This window comes from Fistularia commersonii, chromosome 27, assembly GCF_037954325.1.
Source record: "Fistularia commersonii isolate RoL2024-O1a breed Wild chromosome 27, RoL_Fcom_v1.0, whole genome shotgun sequence".
Taxonomy (NCBI): domain Eukaryota; kingdom Metazoa; phylum Chordata; class Actinopteri; order Syngnathiformes; family Fistulariidae; genus Fistularia; species Fistularia commersonii.
Genome location: NC_141310.1, coordinates 3,823,279 through 3,835,832, shown reverse-complemented (window position 1 = coordinate 3,835,832; position 12,554 = coordinate 3,823,279). Strand labels below are relative to the sequence as shown.

Genomic DNA, 12,554 nt, shown 5'->3' with positions numbered 1-12,554 from the left:
TCTCGCTGCAGACAGACAGATGATGACTCAGTCCCGGCTGTCACTCGACCTCGTGTAAAAATCTGGTCGGACTTGTAAAACGGGCATCTGATCGGGACAACAACAGCGAGCGAATGTGTTCAGATTGTGCGATTGGGGGATCTGGTGATTCGACTTGCTTTCGGTGATATACCAATAGTATTGATCAGATATCAACTCCTTTTTATGATCCCGTAACAGCTGACAGCTGAAGAAGTTCTCGCCAGGATTGACCAGCTCTTGCACCGCCTGCGGTTTCGGTGAAATGGGAGTGATCGCAGGTCAAGGGTGCGAGGAATGAGATCTAGTTATCAGTGTGAGAACTCCCAGAGGGAGTTTAAAAGCTCAGGAATACAACATGAGAGATTTGTGCTCCATCACATTTTTCTTCCCCTTTTTTTAAAATTTTTTTTAGATTTTAGATTTAGATTTTTAGCAATTCCTGGTATCTTCATTTTCCTTTTTTTTTTTTTTTTTTTTTTTAATAAAAAACCAAAAAGCATTTAATGGGGCTTTTTTTTTTTTTTTTTTTTTTTTTGCAATTAGTCATTGCACTGGTTTTACAGCACAATAAATAACCGCGGATACTCCTCCGAAGTGTACAGTAACAACAGGCGGCCCCACCTGTAGATTAGGTGCGCTCCACCTGTCCCGCAGGCCCCGCCCACAGAGAAGCTCTCCGGAGACGAGGCAGGTGAAATGTGGCCCGACAGGTCCGATGAGAGCGCAGAAGCACAAAGAGACAGAGACTCGGGGTGATTGCCGACTGACTGACAAACCTGACAGCCAGGTGGGTTTAGGAGAAAGCGGACAATGACATAACTGTGTGTTTGCGCGCTTCTGTGTGGCTGGTCATTCACCGACAGATAGGGAAAGCTCTGGCCGGGTGGAATCCCACCGCCTCACTCCGAAAGGGTGGAATTTCCCCTCCCGCAGCCTGGCCGGGGCCGGGGGGGCAGATGGTTGCTCTGAGAGGTTAAACAGAACTCAGGAAGGAGCGCGAGAGGAAGGAGGAGGAGGAGGAGGGCCGGTCGGGGGGAGAACGAGAGCCAGGGAGTGGACAGAAGTAGAACCATGCTCCGTTACGGCTCCCGACGAAACGTCTCCACCACCACCACCACCACCACCACGGAGGAATCTCCCGAGTCTACAAGTGAGGTAAGACCCCCCCCCTCCCCCCGGACGCCTCCACCCCTTCCACCGCTCTGTGTTTCGCAGACCGTCCGGCTCTTTTCCCGCCCTGCTCCTGTTTGTCCATGTTGCCTCTGACTCTGCAGCCTCTCTGTGCCATTTTCTGTACACATCTCATCAAAGTTGTGCATACGTGCGTGTGCATGTGAGCGTAGACTTGTGTGTGTGTGTGTGTGTGTGTGAGTGTGTGTGCAGGGATCCGTCCACATGCAGGAGTGTGTAATAGGACCTCAGCTTGCAGGCTGCAGGGATGTCATGTTTATTTGAACAGCTCTTTGATGTCAAAGGCCTTTGGACTAAATTAGCCTTCACGGATACTCCCCATTTTGTTTACGCGAAAAGTATTTTGAAAAATAGCATGATAGGAATATATGACTTTATAAGTGAGTCAAAAAATAAGAATAAAAAGAAATGAGAAAGTCTCTCCTGTCTTGTATACAAATGCATATTCATCCTGTGTGTGTTTTTCTCCAAAACTGATTATTTCGCTGCAAATTGTTGCCTGATGTTTTTGTTTTTGTTGTTGTTGTTGTTTTCCCTTCAGAGGAGATTCAGACGCCTTCGGTTAACCCTACACACCGGAGATAATGGAAAGAAGGAGCCTCGCCCTGCCAATGCGGAGGCGGTGAGTGGTATATCTTCCTCCCTTCCAAATCCTCCAATCAGTCACGCCACGTCCTGCCTGTACGTCTTTCCTGACGGCCGGAGGGGTGAAGGTTCGTTGAAAACTAAAAGCAAAAAACAAATTTCCTCACGTTGTCGGAGCGGCCCGGGCTCCACATTCCGTCCGAGGCCGCGTTTCCCGACCCGTGAGGGAAAATTCACCCTCGGAATATTATCGAAGGGTCATTTGTAATAATGCAAACACCTAGAAAGGGAGACCTCTGTGATTCATGCGTTTCCAATCATCTGGAGCGCTTACACAATCATCACAGCAGGGCGTGTGTGTGTGTGTGTGCGCACATGTGTGTGTGTACGCACAGGCGTGTGTGAAAAAATTCGTAGACAGCTGCTTCTCATTTTCTTCAAAGCTCAAACCCAATTCCGCTGTAAATCTAGTTCATAAGGAGGAATGTTGAGAGGAACGTTCGTGCCCTCCGTGTCTCCACGTTCGGTTTTCCTCCGTCAGCCCGAACTCCGGCCGATCAATCGTTGCACGTGAAGTTCCCGCCTCCCGTCCGGAACACGTGGAACGGTATCGTGTGTTTGCAGTGGGAAATGATGTCCTCGCTCGTGTTTGTCTTAAGGATCCGCGCGATGATGCAACAGCTCGGCCGTGAGAAATCGGTGAGGTGTTTTTCACGCCGTGTGAAACCTCTTCTGCTCGCCGTCCGGGATCCCGAGCATGAACTTTGACCTGGGTGTATGGTTTTCGTCTGGCGGCCGCACCTCTGATAGGGCGCTGCTGCAATCTGTACCGATGACGGAGGGCGAACTGGTCAAGAGTTCACTTTAAGAGCGTGGCGACGCACGTGGCCTCAGAGGCGACGTGTTTACCGTCACCGTGCTACAAATAAATGTGGATTGAGCGGCACGGACCCTTTGGGTTTAGTTTCTGGGTCACTAATGCTGTTTATAGCTCAACGGAAGGCTCTGGTCATTTTAGTTTAATAAAACTTCCAAAAAATGAGCAGCCTTTACATGTCAAACTGAAAATCGATGACGTAGCTACGTATCGGTCCATTTGGGCGGGTACCGAAATTGCATTTTGGAGTTTTTCCATGTTGATCTTGGAGACGGAGAAGGCTCGGGGAAGGTGACGGCTCCCGATGTATTCTCCGAAATATTTGGAACCCTTAACTCCGGGTTGTCGATGAGACAACGTCCCAGCATAACTTTAAACGGTACACAACATTTGTATCTCTTTTCATCCCTCGCCTAACAGACACTCTGTTTCAACACGTTTCCAATTGAGCCGCCACATCTGGAACCACTGCCCATAAGTCGGTCAAATTTTTTAAGATTCAAAGTGTTTTTTGTCATACGTACAGTCTCGAAATGTGTTTTCCCTGTACGATGAAATTCTCTGTTGTTCACAATGCAACCCAATACGCTTCATGAATAAATAATATTAAACATACTGTGGTAATATTCCAGAGAAATGCATGTAAAGTGGTGAACTGTAAATGCAGACAGACATGTAAACAGTTTTAGAAAATGTAAACAGCACTGTATAAGCGAATTTAAATAGGGAAGGTATGTTTGCAAATTAAAGTTGAGAGCAAATTTTTACATTTTTGCCTGAGCGAGAGGAAAAACTACAAAAATGGCCGGCGTGTAGTTTATTATCCAGGGGGAAAAACGACCAAAAGCCCCTCCTGGAGAGACGTATTCCATTTGGAACGCTGGTTAAATTCAACTTGATAAAATGCTGCGGGTGTGTCCTGCAACCCGACACATCGGGGATACACTCCATGTAGTGACGGTGGCCTGGATAAGATGTAATACATCTGAACCACACACACACACACACACACATACACAAACACACATAGATAAAATTAAGACACAGGAAGTTTCTTGACCTCTGGCGTCAGATTCCTTAAAATGACAATGAATGGGTGGGATGAGAAGGACCCGAGGGTCTCTGCAACGAGACTTTAAACAAAACTACGAGGTTCTTGTCGGAAATAAGGGGCGAATCCAAGCATTTGAAAGCATCACAGTAGGGTTACGTCACGAGGCGGTCACCTAAAATGACAGAGTAAATGTTTGATGGTGCACTCGAATGTTATTATTACACTGAAAACCCCTTTACAGTCTGTTTTACATGCTTACATAATTCAAATAGTCAGTCTTTTCAAGCTTCATTAGCAAGGCGACACCGTGTTTGCTCTGCACACAGCTCTTTCAGACAACATCAAACTGGTGCGGAAAACCGGGCAAACACTACACGGCGGTAAGGTCGAACTCTGACATTGAAAAATTCAAAAAAAAAAAGGGTTCGGGCCCCGCCACAGCATACGGCGCGCAGTGTTTGGCGAAACATAAAGACGGCCGCTATTCCCTGTCATCTGGAATTCACACCCGTCTACTTGCAGGTCTTTGCCATTTCCCAACAGGCTGTAGCAGGGTGGGGTAGGGCGGACAACACTGGTATCTTTGTTCTGGTTCTCCTCGCTCTTATCATCCCCGCTGGATGCGGAGACTGGCGGCGCTCTCTCTGGCGGGAGGCCCTGCCTGAAAGTAAGGCTTCTGGAAAGGCTTCTCACAGACAGCTGTCAGTCATGCTGCATGGTTTTACGCGGCCAGAGGGAAGGAAGTGTGCCGCGTCTTTCTGACAGATTGAACCTTCCGAGACCGGATGAACGTCTGTCGTAAATAAATCTGAGTTTTTGCCTCGAAATGAATCGTCTGAGAACACACAGGTGCGATCAGATAGAAGATGCGCGCGGGTGTTCATGTGTTCCTTGTGAATCTTGTGAATTTATCAAAACGGCGTGATCATGTAGTTGTGTATGGTTTTTCTTTACAGGACGGGGAGGACAAAGCGGCGACGTGGAAGAAGAGAAACGGGCTGATCCAGAGAGAGAGGCCAGCTGGCAGGGAGTCGCCAACGCAGGTAAGAAGACGGCGCGCTTTTGCCGAAATTTCTGTAAAGTTCGTCTGTTAACACACTGTCACGATAACTGTTGCCTGGCGACCGGTCCCACCTCTCGTCCAATGACAGCCGGGATAAGCTCTGACGCCCCGATGTGGATAAGATGAATTGCTGAATTTTCTCCAAAACTTGATTTGATGAGCATCGGACACAAAAGTCCCATTAGTGGAATCTAAATGTTGTTCTTTATCTGATACGTACTGAGAAACTGAATCTTGTGCTGCGCTGTGTACGCTCATTGCCGTGCACGTCTGTCGTGCACCGGGCCGCTCCGGGCACAATAAGCAGGGACGGCAGCAGCTCATGTACCAGGCTGCAGAAACATGACACCTTCGGTTCAGCCTGCACTTTTTCACAAGTCACTTCCCAAACTCTTGTTCTCTGTAACCGGCAGCAAATTTCCTTGAAACACCTGACCAAGTGTACATATGCAAGCATGCGAATCCGTGCACGGACACACAACGCCTGGAGTCTGCACGTGCACACGAGGAGAGGAGGCTGCACACACAATGACGGGCTTAGTTTAGGGTGGCTGCCGAAACCTGACCGGTGGAATCTTGTCTCCGTCAGCACCTCGCGGACATGACCAATGGGGCGCCGGAGCGGTCGCCGCTGCATCATGGACACAAAGTGTACGCCGTCGTACAGAGGACCGGCTCTGACAGACCGGAGGAAGTGATGGCGCGAGAGTGGACGGTCACTCACCTTCAGGATGAGATGAAGTACATCAGGGAGGTGGGTGGAGGCAGAGCGGGCCGTGCACAGCGTCACGGCTTTAGCATCGCATCAGACACGTAGGCGGTTGGAGGAAGGTTTCAAGAGGGGATCGTGATGCGAGCCCTCTGTGTTTGTGCACAGGTGAGAGACTCCCTGGAGAAGGTGAGGGAGCGCATGTACGGACAGTTCGGAGGGATGCAGGAGTCGATGCAAAAGCTGTCGCAAGAAATGCGGGTAATGAGTCGTTTTGGACGCCGAAACCGCTTCATCCCGGTCTGGAAAATTGAGAATGTATGAAAAAAAAGGCAACAAACTGTGGCTCCCTGCAGGCTGCCAACTCACACCAAAGGAGTCTGGAGTCAGAGGTGAAGATCCGGACGGCTGCCATGGAGAGCTTCGATCAGATGAACAGCTCCTTGATATCTGCTAACCTCAGCCTGCAGGTAAAAACACAAACAAACATCGTCTCTGCATCCGGCGCTGGCCCTCGCCATGACAGCTTCCTGTACAAAGAGTACAAAGAAAGCAGGGAGAATAAAGAAGGATGTTTGCTTCACAGAAATCACTTCTGGAGAACTGTCAGAAGCGCGTGGACGTCAGGGAGGAGGTGAAGAGTTTGCGGAGCACCTGCGAGAAGACGCGGGAGAAACTCAAAGACAAGGAGAGAGAGCTGGCCGCCGCCCAGGCCGAGAACCAGACTCTGAGACTCCAGGTAAGACACATTCACCCACTTTCAAAGTTTCTGCTCCAACACATTCCCGGGTACAGTTGTCACCCAGCAGGTGTGACAAGTGCTCACTCAAAATACCAGCACGAAGCAGAGACGGTTCGAGAAGCCGCCACGAGGGAAGACGAGCCAGTTGTGCGGGACTTTTTAAGCCGTGCCTCGACTACAAGTTATTCTTGTATACGAGTCATCCTTCATATCGCCCCGTCCTACTACCTCTCGACCTGCTCGGTTTCTTACCTGTCCTGTGAAACGATTGTTCGCTGCACACACAAGCTCCTACGGATCGTCTCTGGTTTGTTTCCTACAAGTGGTCTTTCTGTGTGGCATTTCTGCATGACTTCTCCAGTTTCCTCCCACAGTCCAAAAACATGCAATATGTTCATTGGAGATCAAATGACCGAATGTTTGAACGAGAGAGTGACTGGTTGTACGATCACCCGGCGACCGGCGCAGGTGAACCCTGCCTTTGGCCCAATCACAGCTGGGATAGGCTCCAGCAACCCGCCACCCAGTGTGCAGGATAAATGTTACAGATAATCATTGAATGGATGCTAAAGATCCACCCCACAAATTTTCGTGCTCACTTGAACAGATTTTATTAACCCTCTTATGATGTTAAGGGTCAATTTGACCCATTTCACCCATTGACCCAACGGGTCAAAGTGACCCTTAACATCATAAGAGGGTTAAAAAAAATGACCAAAATGTATAAAATATGGAAATACCCAACGAGAAGGTGTCGCCTCCTGCGGGCTCGACACGCCCTTCAGCCAAAATCTACCACGAGTTCAGGATTTGAAGGTCAAAGCGTTCGGTCGGGGAGAGATTCGCCGTTTCCGGACGGCATTGCGCACATGACTTTGCTTCAGATGAATCTGCTCTGATCCCGTTTGCCGCGCCCTGTCTGGTCCAGGTGCAGTCGTCACAGGAGGCCGGCAGTCAAGCTCTGCGGGAGCTCTCGGCCACTCTGCGGCGGGAATACGAGGGAAAGCTGCAGGAGGAGCAGCAGAAGCACAGAGAGGAGATCGAAAAGCTTCAGGTCAGCCTGATCTGTGCTTGGAACTCACCACCACGGGCCAGACGGTCCAAGACATGAAAATCGGTTTGGTTTTTTAGACGGAGAATTATATATATATATATGATATAACGCAGAATGGTGAGAATGGTTCTAGAGACCATAACTGAATTAAGTCTTGGCCATTTTAAGAGAAATTACCCACGTTTCCCTCACGCAGGCCCAAATTGACGATTACATTGTGCGGCTGGAGGAAGCGGAATGGACCATCCGGACCTCGGACATCAAGATAGCCGAGCGGGATCAGAGAATCATTGAACTGGAGCGCCTCCTGGACTGCATGGGGAAGGTGTGACGGACTTCCTGGCGTCAAAGTCAGCGGTCGGACGCGTTTAGCTGCAGATAACGAGTGATTCTCCCACAGGAAAAGAGTCAACTTCAAGAGAAACTGCAGACGTGCGAACACCGTCTACGGCTGCTGGAGCTGAACGACACGACCGATGCAACCGTGGCCAAAAGGTACAGAACGAGAACTGAGACGCAATCTTTTGTTTGTTGAAGACAAGGCATTTCCCAGGGCCCGACCGAGTCCCGATTGTCTTCAGGTCCCAAGAGCTGCAAGAGGAAGCCGTGGATCTCCGAGAGAGAATCAAACACTTGAACGACATGGTGTTCTGCCAGCAGAGGAAGGTCAAAGGAATGATCGAGGAGGTCAGGAGAATTTCTTTGTGCGAGCGTTCTTCTGATTTGTTTGCAAAAAGGCCATGGAAGAAGAAGTAAAGCAACAGTTGTAAGCTGTTTTTACAGTTTATTGTTGGAATAGCGACGCGCTGTAATCACACATGCCGTGATTTCATTGCCGGGAAACGAAGAGAAACATCATCCGGAGTCAAACGGTTGAAAAAGACACTCGACGTGAAAAAAAAAAACAGCAATTCGGCCGATTCAGAGAGGAAATCAATAAAAGCGGAAAAATAAAATTGTTATTTCAGGCTTAGTGTTGCCTGCGTGGATCAGGTAACACTTACAAAATATAGACAGAGAGAAGGAAACATCTGCCTCCTCATCGCCAGATGCTTCTCGCCTCAAATAGGGGATCCCCTTTGCGGCACGGACGGGACATAAACATATTTGATGTTCGATCGATAATAACCGCCTGATAACGTCTTCTCAAAATACTCCGATTTCTAAAATTCAACCTTACAGCCGCCGGTGCGCAGCGCTGTCTCGGTTCATCTCAGTCTGATGTTGGATGTGTTGTTCTCGAACCTGTGAAGGTGGAATCCCTCCGAGCCCAGGTGGCGCAGAAGGACATGTTCATCTCGGAGCTTCTGGACAGAATCGCGATCGTGGAGTGCGAGGTAAACTCACGGGTCGAGCCCGTTTACTGTGGTTCTTCACTGTGGCGCGGTTGCTGCATGGCTACAGGTGATTTCCTGGACTGCTGAGTTCTGGACATCCTGCGCTTTCATCAGACAGTGTGTTTGTGTGTGTGTTTGGTTTCTTTGTGTCTCTGCACCTTTCAAGATACTTTTAAGTGAAAGGTGACTGCAGCTTTTGCATGGATCGGACCTGATGGAGCTTTTTCCTGTTTCCTTTCCCTAGAATAATGAATTAGAAGACAAGCTGAAGTATTTTATGTCCATACAGAATAAGCCACAAGAGGTTTTGGAAACCAGGGAGATTGGAGTAGGCTGTAATCTGCTCCAAGGGTAAGAGGCTAAGTCACTGATATATGAAGGGTTAAAAAAAATAGCATTCATGTGTACATTCTTTGTCTGATTGTTGAATATGTATCCGCAGAAGTGAAGCAAAAGAGTATGATGCTAAGAGTGATATTGAGTGTGAACCATTTCACCTCCATCCTGTTCAACATCCACCGCATGCTCAGCCTAAATCACCCCCGCAACCTCCCCCGTCACAAAAATTTCCATCAATCATGAAACCACCATCGCTCATAAAACTTCAATCGTACAAAAAACATTCATCCGCTATCAAAACTTCATCACCTGTAACACCTCCATCCACCCCGCAGCCATCGTCCCCTCCATCCTTCATCCAGCATCCCTCCCCCTGCCCCATGAACCTCACGCTGCAGAGGACGTTACGGCCTAACAAGCCTCCGCCCAGCAGGCTGGAGTCCAGTTTACTACGATACACGCCCGTCGAGTACAGCCGGATCCTGGAGGCCAAGCCCGAGTTTTCCAGAGGCCCCCTCCCCTCCGGACGGCCGCCTGACCCCGAAGCTCCGGGGGTCGAGATCCACCCCGGCGGAGATGAGGTTGACGCCCGCTCAGAGACCAAGCGGGATTCATCTGAAACGAGCGCAAAGCCTCGACTCTATACGCCGTTCATGAAGCTAATGGAAATAACCGCAAAGTTAAACACTGAGTGATCTGATGGGATCCATATTGATTTGCAGAATTGCAGATTTTGTTTTGCCAAAAGTTGCATGACAAGCTTGATGCCACCGTTTTTTTTTGGGGGGGGGTAAGGGTGTAGCTATCACTTGACATGTAGCGTCTGAACGACGTAGCGCAAAGGCAGGTAGCCGGGCTACGCCCTACACTCATGATGATGATCACGGTTGAACGTGCTAAGTGACGGCGGTCTGATTTATTTAAAGATGAAATTCCATGCGTTCAGAGAGCTCACTCACACGAAAACTAGCGGCAGCTCAATCTGCTTCTTCACAACTCCTGGAACATCAGCCAAGTGTTTCCGCTCCATTGTGGATTCTCTGGCAGCAAACATTCCCCAAGCAGCCCATTTCCTTTGTCAGTCCAATTTAGATATAATACACGGCAGCTGAGAATAACCGTCCCATGGAAAACATGCAAGACACAGCACTACACTTCATGCTTTGCAGTTATTGCAAAGTTTTTATTTTTATATTGAAACAGAGCCGCGTTAGCTTCGTTCCGCTTTTGCCACATCCAGCCTGACACTCGCTTCTAAAGCAGAATCCACACTTTTGGAGCTGAAGCTTTGGTTCTTCGTTTTTAAGATCATGCCGTCATGTGTATTTTGATCCGTCATGTGAAGTAATATTAGTCAGAATGAGGTAAAAAAAAAAAGAAAAGAAATAAGATTCTCCATTTATGTTTGCACATAGCACTATTACGAGCCGCATACTGTAGGGTGTACATAATTTCATATTTTGTAAATAATATTCCGAAGGAATATGTTTTTGTTTACGCTCGAGTAGCCTGAATATATTGCTCGCTGAGACAAACTCCATGATTATGTCTCTAAATTCTTTCGTATCATTTTATATAGACTCTGGATAAATTGAAGTTTCTTGTTGTCTCGTGCAAATATTTATTAAGATTATGTGTGGCTCCGTGCACGGCCTACCTGATACCTGATGATGGTTGGTGACTGTGTCGAGGTCAGCAACAGGTCGGCTTAAAGAGCGATTTGGATGTTAAGTCACGGTCACTACAATGATCTCTCTCTCTGGCAGGGGCGGGCAAACTACGGCCCGCGGCCCACATCCGGCCCGTTGATCTTTTTTATTCGGCCCGCCAAAGATCGATACAGAATTCATACTCGATGCGAATGATTGGATCAATGAATATGGGAGCTCAAACAGCAGATTATTTTTGGAGATACTTGAGAATTTTCCTGAGCTGAATGACACAGATTGGCTTTGTGTTTTAGCCTTTACTGTGGACATACTGACTCATGAATGAGCTGGAAGTGAAGCTACAAGGGAAAAACCGGTTTGTGCGTGAAATGCTGGCAAACGTCAAAGCCTTCAAAACCAAGCTGGTTAGGGTTAGGGTTAGCTGTTAACAATTTTTTTGTATATTTATCGTATCTTGTGCTGACCTGGCCCGTCTGTTAAATTTTAAAAGTGAATGCGAGCCAAAAAGTTTGCCCACCCCTGCTACGCGGTGAAAGCTGTTCCTGAGCCCCGTTCCATGAGTTCGACCCAACTGTTGTCGTCACTGCCAGTTAAAACCCATGATGTCGTGCCTTTTCCTTAACCATACCTGTCCTGCAACTGATGATGATGTCAGCCTACAGTGGAATATTAAAGGCTAAAATATATTTAAAGTCTGTCTGGCGAGCATGTCAGTGAACACACACACAACCTTTAAAAAAGTACCAATTCATTCAAGAGTTTAGACAAGTCGGTGAATTACGTCATGTGCCGAGACACTATCGTATATATAGTTCAGTATCTTCCACTTAGAATCGGATCACTCCAATAATACCGGAATAATACATGTTGTAAATGCCTATTGTTTACAACGGACTAGCCCTTAAGCTCATAATAGAGTGTTGGACATTTGGAGGAAGTCAAGTTTATGAGTGTCTTTCAGTCATCATGTTCATGCGGTGCTACTGAGTGACACACCTCATCTGACAGGTTGTTGAGCCTGACATAGGAGGGGCGGGTAACCAGCGCTTAAGCGAGGACAAAAAACAAGAAAAGGATTATCCCATTTGTTATTGTGTTCGAGACAAATAGCAACTTAATGTCAAATGAACCTTTTTATTTACAGTCTTAGAAATATGGCTCCAGAGAGTCACACACGCAGGATTAAGGCTGTCTTTCACGCAATGTAAACAATAAGATACGACTTTACTGATCCAATATTTAAACTGTGGTATAAGGCAAGGTTGTGCTCTTTTTAAAAATGTACTTCCCTTTTCGCATATCTGCTTGGAAGCAGCATACAGTGGAAAGGTCAGTTCAAATGCTGACAATATACTGTATAATTATACGCACAAACTTGAGTTGCACCGTTTAATTTTCACTCCACTCCTTAATGCTACAAGGACATTGATCACTAAAACAAATACATAATTTCCCTTTCAGTCGCAATAAAATAACATGGCACAGAATCAAGTAGGCGCACTCCAAGACATTTTTGATACACACTAATAAGATCATCACAATATTATTCTTTACTTGACAACCCTTCAGGACACTTTTGAGTAGACCTTATATTCAAGACCTTTATGTATTGATTGTACCGACAGTGTACTGTCAGTGATAGTTCTCAGCAGTGGTAGCTTCAGTATCATTCCTATCAGCAGTATCAGTTATCCTACTGCTTTTCTCATTTTGTTCTGCTAATTTTGGTTTTGGTTTTGAACTGACAGTAAATGTTCGTGAACCTTGAGTTATTATGACACCACTGCCATTATAGTCTTGGTAATCATCAATTTGATCACATTATTATTTTTATCATCATTATCAGAATTGTTATTATTATTATCATTATGGTATTATATTGATTTCCTGGTCTGAGTTAAAATTGTAAGTA

General features: G+C 47.1%; 1 protein-coding gene across 2 annotated transcripts; it reads left to right on the top strand.

Moving 5' to 3' along the window:
* Window positions 1-738: 738 nt before the first annotated feature.
* On the top strand, window positions 739-11,334 carry myzap (myocardial zonula adherens protein). Of its 2 annotated transcripts, none has more exons than XM_086175031.1 (14): window positions 739-1,176; window positions 1,754-1,834; window positions 4,685-4,771; window positions 5,381-5,545; window positions 5,669-5,761; window positions 5,857-5,970; window positions 6,087-6,239; window positions 7,171-7,296; window positions 7,493-7,621; window positions 7,697-7,791; window positions 7,878-7,983; window positions 8,550-8,633; window positions 8,878-8,984; window positions 9,076-11,334. In XM_086175031.1, exons 1-14 carry the CDS (start codon window positions 1,093-1,095, stop codon window positions 9,665-9,667), a joined length of 2,016 nt encoding a protein of 671 aa, XP_086031157.1. In that variant the 5' UTR covers window positions 739-1,092; the 3' UTR covers window positions 9,668-11,334. The 2 variants fall into 2 exon arrangements, with proteins under 2 accessions (XP_086031157.1, XP_086031158.1); XM_086175032.1 differs by having other exon boundaries at window positions 752-1,176; window positions 9,406-10,358.
* The last annotated feature ends 1,220 nt before the right edge of the window (window positions 11,335-12,554 follow it).

Bases quoted from the DNA above. Each gene is read 5' to 3' on its own strand.
- myzap (XM_086175031.1), top strand. From the start codon at position 1,093: ATGCTCCGTTACGGCTCCCGACGAAACGTCTCCACCACCACCACCACC. The intron at 1,177-1,753 runs GTAAGACCCCCC...TTTTCCCTTCAG, and splicing joins CTCCCGAGTCTACAAGTGAG to AGGAGATTCAGACGCCTTCG. The intron at 5,546-5,668 runs GTGGGTGGAGGC...GTTTGTGCACAG, and splicing joins AGATGAAGTACATCAGGGAG to GTGAGAGACTCCCTGGAGAA.